This window comes from Solanum pennellii, chromosome 7 (genome assembly GCF_001406875.1).
Source record: "Solanum pennellii chromosome 7, SPENNV200".
NCBI lineage: Eukaryota > Viridiplantae > Streptophyta > Magnoliopsida > Solanales > Solanaceae > Solanum > Solanum pennellii.
The window spans coordinates 16965694-16976722 of NC_028643.1; the positions used below are offsets into that span (position 1 = coordinate 16965694).

Consider the following 11029-nt stretch of genomic DNA (forward strand, 5'->3'; position numbering starts at 1 on the left):
TTGGGAGAATGAGGTGGATATGCAAGAAAGATATCCACAACTTTTTACAGATTCAGGTACTCTTTCTCGCCCTTGCTTTTCTTCCTGTGATCGTTCGAGGACGAACGATGGGTAAATTGGTATCTATTGTAACAACCTGTTTAGCCGGTTCGAACAGTAGAATTATTTTTGATAAAAACTAACTGGGTCGACGGACTACGCGACGGACCGTCCTGGTCACGACGGCCCGTGATGGACCCCGTCGTCCCACACTTGTTTAGTTTCTTCTGTTGCTCTTCTCATTACCCTCGACGACAAGTAGGACGAACCGTCATAGGCACGACGGACCGTCGAGGGCCTTCGTTCCAAAACACTTCAACTCTGGGAATCGGGGTACTGGAGTTACTTCTCTGAACTTCAGGATGGACCTGCAGGATGGACCGTCATGGATACGACGGACCGTCACAGGGTCTTCGTTCCAAAACACTTCAAATTTTGGAGTCTGGGTACCGGAATCGACTCTCTGAACTTCACGACGGACTTGCAGCATGGACCGTCATAGATACGACGGACCGTCACAAGCTCCGTAACCCCGACTTGGTCAGACTTCCGCTAAATTTTTTTAAGGGGTGTTTTGGAGTATTTATAATTATTATTAGGAAATTAGTGGGGGTAATTTTTATACTTGAGTTAGTTGGGGGTTAAAGGAGATAACTTTAAAATAAATAATGGGTTACTTTTATCATCCTTTATAATTTATTATATGATAATTAGGGTAAAAAGAATCTGTAAAGGGAAAAAGTAAAAAGAGGAGGAGACGTGAAACGAACGAAGGGAGCGATGTATTGAGNAATTAACTTAATATACTCGAACACAAAGAACCTAGTTCCCAAACGAGTATGGTGTAGAGGCATGAGTCCTCATAGGTGTGCTTAATGTTGTGATTGAGGGTGTAACCATTATGGTGTTGTTGTGTCTATGGTTCACGTGCTTGTTGTTTGCCAACTGTTAAGTATTGTAGTTGGTTTTATACTATTGTTTAATATATACTGGTTTCTATTTTGAGTTGGCCGATGATACCTACTCAGTACGTGTTCCTTGTACTGACCCCTACTTTTATTTTCTTCTTGTTGTTTTGTGGAGTGCAGCAAGTGCGCCATTGACTTCGACTCGTCCTCAACTCTAGCCAGTCTTCAGCATATCAGATTTCAGGGTGAGCTATTATTCCTAGCTCGGGCTGGATTCTCTTCTTCACGTCTTGATGTCTTTGAAGTTCGGACATGGACCATCTTTTTACTTATATTAGTTTCTTAAATACTCTTAGACTTAGTAATTTGAAGATAGATGTTCTTGATGTGATGACTTCCAGATTTTGGGGATGATATGTATTATACTTTAGAAGTTTATTTAATTGATTACGTTAATAAGTTTTGGATCTTTCGCATTTTATTTACTATTCAAAATTGATATACTGGAAAATGTTGGGTTTAGATTGTTGGTTCGCTCATCTAGTAAGATAAAAGTGGGTGCCACTCGCGGCACGTTTTGGGTCGTGACATTTTAACTTTAGTTTCAGTTTTTCTAGTTCTAGCTGGGGCAAGTCCAAGTATTTCTAGTCAATTTGGAGGCTTATTTAAGACTTAGCTAGTTCCATCTTTAGTCGTTTTGTTTGACTTTTCTTTTGTATTTAAACTCTCAATTATCTATATTCTCATTTTAGCGTGTAGGTAATCTCTATCATTTCAACTATATCATGATTTAGCTTCTGCACATTATTCATTGTTCCAGTTTATCTCATGTATGCTTACGATTATGAGAAAAGGGTTATTTTGGGGTTTGCAACTACAATTTAAAAAAATTCAAACACAAGTACTAAACGAAATCACAATTACACAACAAATAAACCATCAACAAGCAAGATCCAATAGATAATCTAACCCCTATTCACAAAATCACACCCTTAGAATTGGGGTTTTATCTAGACATATACAAGAGATAGAAATTTATACCAAAATGAGTTTTCATTCAAATGGGTATGTAGGTTTAAGAATCCATGGGTCTGATCCCAAATTTGGGAGATGAAACCCTTTGAATCTTCAAGTACTTCAAAACCCTCCTCTAACTTATAACTCAAAAATAAAAGCTTAAAATTATTGTTCAATACTAAGGAATTCGATCCAAAGCTAAAAATAATAATGAGTATTTATATTATTTAAACGTTGTGGTGCGAATGATCACTCAACGCAGTTAGCAGAACCGCCAATCAATTCAGCGATTTTGCTAGCCTATAATATCTTCATAATTTCGATCATTGAGAGACATAGTACTACTAGTGGAACTACTTGGCAACACGCCCAAGACACCATTTCTCTGCCGATGTGATCCTTCCCTTCTTGGCTCAGCTCAAAAAAAGGGGTGTTACACCATGCTAAATAAAAGACCATCTACTATTATCTTTCAGAATAGAAAAATATTTATTGTTTAATTTATATTATTCTAAAAAACTTTTATGGAACTTCAATTCAGTATTTTATGTTATTTGGATATCTTCTAGAGCATTTCTAAATTCATAAAATCTATTGATCAGGTATGACACGTGAAAAAAGTTTCATAACAATAATTTTTTTTATAAATTTATAAATATCTATAACCAGCAATTATTTTTATTGTCATTTAAATAACATTAAAAATTATAAACTATAATATGTATAAGTAGAAGTGAGGTGGTAAGACATGCTTTATCGATGATTATAAAGTAATGTTAATTTTATAGGTATAAGTAGATGCATGCTATACTCTATAAGAATTTTAATTTTTTTTAAATAAGATATGTTGCACTTTAAGCTGTCTGACATGAGTTTCATTTTCTTATTCAATATTCTCTTACTACTTTGTTTTTCAACACTTATACATCAATTTCAATTGACAATTATTCCATACCCTTTTCATTTTGATTTGAGTATATTATTTTGAATTGGCATGAAAATTGAGAAAATAAACTAACTTTAAACCTTGTTTTGATAAATTAATGATATGTGAAATCTAACAAAATGCTTTTTATTCTTGTGATTTTATGCATGACATATGGAAAGCATTAGCTAAGAGCAGCCAAAAATAAAGAAAATACATTATATTTTTTAAACTGACCTAAAAAAGGTAAGACAAAGAAATTAAAATGAAGTAGTAAATACAAGTCCATCCCATTCAATAACAAACATATTTGAAGGTACAAATTAAATTCATAAATATAACAAACATAATCATAGATATGAAAATGAAAACTCTATAATACACAATTAAGTCACTGAATTTTAAATAAAGTTAAATATATCTATTCATTGGATCCAGATGGCGCTTCATTGAAATTGGACGAACTGTTGCCATCAACTCTTAAAGGTGAAAGGCACATTCCAATAGTTTGATACGGAAATACCGTATCATACTCCATAAGTTGGCTTGCTACTCTTTCAACTTCTTCATCTGCAGCTTCCAAGAGCTCAATCAACTTTTTAAGGTCAGAAAAGTTGAGTTGTTCATATGGAAGTTCTTTCCTTAATCCTTTGAGAGCTTTTCCATGTTTTTTTTGTTGTTCGAGTGAATTCTCCAACAAGTTTAGTTCATTGTTGATCTCATCAACATTTACATTTTGATGAGATAAACTAGTGGAATTAGGAGCATCAAAACCGGGTTGATTTTCTCCAAGAAACTTATCCACAATTAACTCAGCGGAAGGATGTCCACATGAATATACTTTGTTGCTAGATGAAAAAATCACAACAGCAACATAAGCACCACATAAAGTACATAGCTCACTTGCCTTTTTAAATAGGCCAATACGTCGTTTTGAGAATGTTACTTGTCTATTTTTTGAATTTTGTATCCTTGCAATTACAATTCTTTTGCGACCAATAAATATTTTCATGGCTAAATTTCTGGATTGAAAATATAGGAAAATGTGATGTTTGGTTTTTGTTCTAACCACCTATTTATAGCGAGAAAATCATCATATTATTTGATAAAAATGAACTCAAATAACAAAAATGTAAAAATATTTATGATGATTTTCTTATAAGGTAGGATTTTAACAAAAATCATTATATTTATTAAATTTCTTTTTAAGTTGATTTGTATCATTGCCAATCTCTAACAGTATTAATTACAAATTACATATTTTCCTAATTAGATCGATGTTATTGAACTATTTATGAAGTTGTCATTATCTCATTCTTTTGTGACATGTATATTAGTAAATTAATATATCAATTGATTAAATTTTATTTGGTAAATTTTTTGTTATTGTATTTATAGATTTTATAAATTTTCTCTTGTTCAATCATGTATATATCCTAATATAGTCATGCTTAATAAAAGACCTTCCATTTTTAGCTTTGACAATATTACTCATATTCATGTACAAAATAATTTCAGCGCTTCAATTTAAAATTTAAAGTTATTTGTGCAAGTTCTAGAGCATTTGTAGACTTGTAAAATATACTCGTAGTTTATGAAAAATGAAATAATATTGTAAAAGTAAGGAAGCCAAAATCATAACGCAATTGAAAATATATAAACTGATATTTAATATTCTCCTACACTTTATATTTCATTATAACATTTTTAACACGATAGAATGAAATTTGTGTCATGTCTATCGATTCACCAAATATTTGAATATGATACGATACATTATGAAATTGTAACATCCTGCCCTAGAAATAGTTAAATTTAGAAATCCCAAAATTGGAAATAGCGAATTTATCAAGTTATTTTTAAGTTGTAACTTTTTGGGTCAACTTCAACCAATAATAACTTTCAGTACATGAAGAGTTAAGTGGTACATAGTATACCGGGTAAAAGGTCTTGGAATCATCTTTCCAACGCTATTGAGTTGTGTATGTTTTGAGTTTTAATGAGGGACATATGCTCCTTTTAAGTTATTATGACCATTTAAGAAAGTTACCCAAGCTAGTGAGGGGTATTTTGGACTTTTCCTTACCCAATCATATTATAACGAATTTAGAAATATTTTTTGGTCATATCTGACATGGGTAAGTTTTACAATCCTTAATTAAGCTTTGGGTTTAATAAAAGAGTTAAAGAAGAATAAAATTAGAGAAAAGGAAGAACGATTAACATCTCTTACAAATTGAGGAGTGATGAACGCTAAATTACACCTAGTTTAATACTAGACGTAGCTATCGTTATCTAGTATAAAACCCATTGATGTTTTGTTGTCCAACCCAGAGGAAATGGTACAAATTAGAATTCATCTATGAAGTTATAAATGTAATCTAGTCGGTGGTATGAGTAATAATTGTAAAAAATATTGAAGTGAATTGAAGCGTTTGACAACGACTCTCAGATGGGAGGAATTGGTTTGTGGATGAGAAATCATTTTAACTCAAGTGTCCAAGCAAACCATGTAGCCATCATTAGTATTAACGGTTCATACTTTTTAGATGATCATGTAAGTTAAGCTAGTAGATCCACTAAGTTAAGTAGTTTTATGCGTCATCAAAGTATAAGACACTTCTTGTAGCATGGGCAAGACGATGTATCACCAATAAGGCTCATAGTGGTGGTTGTCGGTTAGAAAATCTCTCACAAAAATTATATTTATTACATATAATTAAATTTGAGTTTTTTCTTTTATTTTTTTTAACAAACTAAATGTTTTCATTGCTTTATATTAAGTGAAGTTATTCATGAGTTGAGTAGGGCCAAGGTAAGTGTTACTTCTTTCTTTATTCAAGCTTAAGTTGTGGTTAGCATACCAAATCGCATACTCGTACTTTCAATGTAATGATGCAAGTTTACCTACATCGTATCATGATGGAGACACAGGTAACAAGGATCAATATCATCAAGCGCCTCGTTGATCCAGCTGAGCACTCGTAGTATGTGGTGAGTCTCCTTGCATTTTGGCGGACACATTTACTTGTTTTTTCACTCTTTATTTTATAGGATGTTATGGGGTCTGTCCCAACATCCATCTTAATATTGTAGAGGCTTCATAGATAGTCAGACAGTTTAATTTGAGTCTCTTTCTTCTTTTTTTTTTTTGTAGAAGTTTTGCTATGAGACATACATGCCATTTTGGACAACTTATTTATTTCATGTTATTTTATGAGAATGTTTTCTTATATTGATTTAACTGTTCCACTGATTTAAGTAAGTCAGGCCAAGGGTTGGCACAAGGACATGTATGGTTAGTGAGTGCCGGCCACATCCCGGGTGAAGGCTGGGGGCGTGACAGTAGGTAAGTTAGAGTGTAGATGCAATAGCTTTCTATCTCAAGACTATTACAAGTCAAGCAATTTCTCGCGCAACTCAACAATATTAACAATATAAACAACCCTGAACCTTTATTTATCTACTCTATTAAGCTATATAGGTAGAATCGAGTTTAGCATTCATTCTTTTGAGTTGAACACACATTAATCCAAAAATTACAATAATTGATATAAATCCTTGGTTAGAAAACCTCTTTCTATTGAAAGCCCAGAACTCTAAGTTAGACTTGCATTTATAACAACTATTTACAGATTGATATACAACTATCAGTTAAACCCACTCCAACTCTAACACCCCGTACCCGCAAAAAGACCATAATGCAGATTTTTCAGAACTTGCAGGTAAGACCCACGGTCAACACCCAAAAACCGTATGGTGACACACGGCCAGTGCTACTTGTTCATTATGAACATTTGCAACCCCCTAGAACACTGTCCTAGAATTCCGTCTGAGGGTTGACCAACAGCCGAACCCACATACCTTAGGTTAGACCATGTACCGTGATCTGCTTCCGAATCATACCCATAGAAACCAGCGTCCAATCACGACTGACGATTGACAAGCACAGACCATCAGTTAATCGACAGTCATTCGGTAACCTCGAAATCGGTTATGCTAGGGGTGTTTTGGTCTCTTCCTTAAGTGTTGGACCATTACATTACCTCGTTCAACCCTAAACTATGTGTTTTTTGTTTGTTTTAGCCTACAAACATAATAAGAATTTATCAAAGTCAGATCATTCACAGACACTCAGAAACTTAGAAACTATAGAGGAGAAATAGGCGACCAAACCCTTCCAAAGAATGCAACAAGGTTTCATTAGTTAAAGCTCCAAAATAAAAAGATTTCTCCATAAACTTTTTCATTAGGTATGTGGTATTACACTAGAGAATTCCTTTCACTCATTAGGCCGCTATATTTCAGTCAAAATCTTGATTCCATTAATGATTATCAACACCTAGGGTTTCTTGAACGTTAAAAATGTTGGGTTTTACCTATCAGAATGATCCAAATCGTATTATCATGAATTCTTTATCAGTTTGTCCCATTTTCATGGATAAACTCAGAACCCTTGTTACGTAGTTCTTCTAGTTTTTGAATTACACATGATATTGTGTTACATAAGAACATGCCTCAGTATTATTATCAATATTATAAATTTTGCATTCCTAGTTTGCATGTCTGGTTTGATTTATCTAGTGTTACAACATTTCAGTCATAACATGTTAATTGCTTAATCATATGGGAATCTCAATACCGAGTGGACTAGGGTAAGTCACCCCTAATTGACATAACTACGTGCCTCATAGGATGTATGTTACCTTTGTGCGCATCATCTTATTCATCGTATCAGTATGCCTATATATCTAAGGTAGGATATATTGGGTCTTCTCTATAGGTTGTATACATCAGACTTCACATTTAAGTCATTTGGTTTTAAGTCGTTTATTAGTAAGCTCCCTTACAGTTCATTCATATTCTATTGGATTTAGCATGTTATCAATATAGTTCAATATTCAGTTTCTTCATATTATAAACTTGGTCATTGCTTTATGTTTAGTCATGTACAATATTTTTAGTATCCTATTTATGTTCAAATCATGTCATTGCTTAGATGCTTTGATTAAGTAATGTTATTGTTTAGTATCACTCTATCCTTTATGCTCGGTACCTTTTAAGTGCTAACACATGTTCTGCGGTACATCTTCTCGTGATGTAGGTTCTAGTCCTCAGCATTCAGATCACACATAGATCAATTATCGATCATTAGTTCAACAACATTAATCGTGAGTCGTATTTCTATGAGGACTAGTGACATGGCTATCTTTGTGTTGTTTTTAACTTTAGTTTCAGTTTTTCTAGTTCTAGCTGGGGCAAGTCCAAGTATTTCTAGTCAATTTGGAGGCTTATTTAAGACATAGCTAGTTCCATCATTAGTCGTTCTGTTTGACTTTTATTTTGTATTTAAACTCTCAATTATCTGTATTCTCATTTTAGCGTGTAGGTAATCTCTATCATTTCAACTATATCATGATTTAGCTTCTGCACATTATTCATTGTTTCAGTTTATCTCAAGTATGCTTATGATTATGAGAAAAGGGTTATCTTGGGGTTTGCAACTACAATTTAAAAAAAATTCAAACACAAGTACTAAACGAAATCACAATTAAACAACAAATAAACCATCAACAAGCAAGATGCAATAGATAATCTAACCCCTATTCACAAAATCACACCCTTAGAATTGGGGTTTTATCTAGACATATACAAGATATAGAAATTTATACCAAAATGAGTTTTCATTCAAATGGGTATGTAGGTTTAAGAATCCATGGGTCTGATCACAAATTTGGGAGATGAAACGCTTTGAATCTTCAAATACTTCAAAACCCTCTTCTTACTTATAACTCAAAAATAAAAGCTTAAAATTATTGTTCAATACTAAGGAATTCGATCCTAAGCTAAAAATAATAATGAGTATTTATATTATTAAAACTTTGTGGTGCGAATGATCACTCAACGCAGTTAGCGGAACCGCCAATCAATTCAGCGATTTTGCTAGCCTATAATATCTTCATAATTTCGATCATTGAGAGACATAGTACTACTAGTGGAGACACCATTTCTCTGCCGATGTGATCCTTCCCTTCTTGGCTCAGCTCAAAAAAGGGGGTGTTACACCATGCTAAATAAAAGACCATCTACTATTATCTTTCAGAATAGAAAAATATTTATTGTTTAATTTATATTATTCTACAAAATTTTTATGGAACATCAATTCAGTATTTTATGTTATTTGGATATCTTCTAGAGCATTTCTAAATTCATAAAATCTATTGATAAGTTATGACCCGTGAAAAAAGTATCATAACAATAATTTTTTTTATAAATTTATAAATATCTACAACAAGAAATTATTTTTATTCTCATTTAAATAACATTAAAAATTATAAACTATAAATATGTATAAGTAGAAGTGAGGTGGTAAGACATGCTTTATCGATGATTATAAAGTAATGTTAGTTTTATAGGTATAAGTAGATGCATGCTATACTCTATAAGAATTTAATTTTTTTTTAAATAAGATATGTTGCACTTTAAGCTATCTGACATGAGTTTCATTTTCTTATTCAATATTCTCTTACTACTTTGTTTTTCAACACTTATACATCAATTTCAATTGACAATTATTCCATACCCTTTTCATTTTGATTTGAGTATATTATTTTGAATTGGCATGAAAATTGAGAAAATAAACTAACTTTTAAATCTTGTTTTGATAAATTAATGTTATGTGAAATGTAACAAAATGCTTTTTATTCTTGTGATTTTATGCATGACATATGGAAAGCATTAGCTAAGAGCAGCCAAAAATAAAGAAAATACATTATATTTTTTAAACTTACCTAAAAAAGGTACGACAAAGAAATTAAAATGAAGTACTAAATACAAGTCCATCCCATTCCATAACAAACATATTTGAAGGTAAAAATTAAATTCATAAATATAACAAACATAATCATATATATGAAAATGAAAACTCTATAATACACAATTAAGTCACTGAATTTTAAATAAAGTTAAATATATCTATTCATTGGATCCAGATGGCGCTTCATTGAAATTGGACGAACTGTTGCCATCAACTCTTAAAGGTGAAAGGCACATTCCAATAGTTTGATATGGAAATACCGTATCATACTCCATAACTTGGCTTGCTACTCTTTCAACTTCTTCATCTGCAGCTTCCAAGAGCTCAATCAACTTTTTAAGGTCAAAAAAGTTGAGTTGTTCATATGCAAGTTCTTTCCTTAATCCTTTGAGAGCTTTTCCATGTTCTTTTTGTTTTTCAAGTGAATTCTCCAACATGTTTAGTTCATTGTTGATCTCATCGACATTTACATTTTGATGAGATAAACTAGTGGAATTAGGAGCATCAAAACCGGATTGATTTTCTCCAAGAAACTTATCCACAATTAATTCAGCGGAAGGATGTCCACATGAATATACTTTGTTGCTAGATGAAAAAATCACAACAGCAACATAAGCACCACATAAAGTACATAGCTCACTTGCCCTTTTAAATAGGCCAATACGTCGTTTTGAGAATGTTACTTGTCTATTTTTTGAATTTTGTATCCTTGCAAATACAGTTCTTTTGCGACCAACAAATATTTTCATGGCTAAATTTCTGGATTGAAAATATTGGAAAATGTGATGTTTGGTTTTTGTTGTAACCACCTATTTATAGCGAGAAAATCATCATCTTATTTGATAAAAATGAACTCAAATAACAAAATGTAAAAATATTTATGATGATTTTCTTATAAGGTAGGATTTTAACAAAAATCATTATATTTATTAAATTTCTTTTTACGTTGATTTGTATCATTGTCAATCTCTAACATTATTATTTACAAATTACATATTTTCCTAATTAGATTGATGTTATTAAACTATTTATGAAGTTGTCATTATCTCATTCTTTTGTGACATACATATTAGTAAATTAATATATCAATTGATTAAATTTTATTTGGTAAATTTTTTGTTATTGTATTTATAGATTTTATAAATTTTCTCTTGTTCAATCATGTATATATCCTAATATAGTCATGCTTAATAAAAGACCTTCCATTTTTAGCTTTGACAATATTACTCATATTCATGTACAAAATAATTTAAGCGCTTCAATTTAAAATTTTAAGTTATTTGTGCAAGTTCTAGAGCATTTGTAGACTTGTAAAATATACTC

The 11029-nt window shown here is 31.8% G+C and overlaps 2 protein-coding genes across 2 annotated transcripts; both read right to left on the reverse strand.

Annotated features, from left to right (window-relative positions):
- Positions 1 to 3310: 3310 nt before the first annotated feature.
- On the reverse strand, positions 3311 to 3901 carry LOC107024881 (agamous-like MADS-box protein AGL61). Its single transcript, XM_015225815.1, has one exon. It carries the CDS (start codon positions 3899 to 3901, stop codon positions 3311 to 3313), a length of 591 nt encoding a protein of 196 aa, XP_015081301.1.
- Positions 3902 to 9864: 5963 nt separating this feature from the next.
- On the reverse strand, positions 9865 to 10455 carry LOC107024882 (agamous-like MADS-box protein AGL61). Its single transcript, XM_015225816.1, has one exon. The coding sequence runs from the start codon at positions 10453 to 10455 to the stop codon at positions 9865 to 9867; it is 591 nt and encodes a 196-aa protein (XP_015081302.1).
- Positions 10456 to 11029: the final 574 nt, after the last annotated feature.

Excerpts from the sequence above, each read along its gene's own strand:
- LOC107024881 (XM_015225815.1), bottom strand. The coding sequence starts at position 3,901 with ATGAAAATATTTATTGGTCGCAAAAGAATTGTAATTGCAAGGATACAA.
- LOC107024882 (XM_015225816.1), bottom strand. The coding sequence starts at position 10,455 with ATGAAAATATTTGTTGGTCGCAAAAGAACTGTATTTGCAAGGATACAA.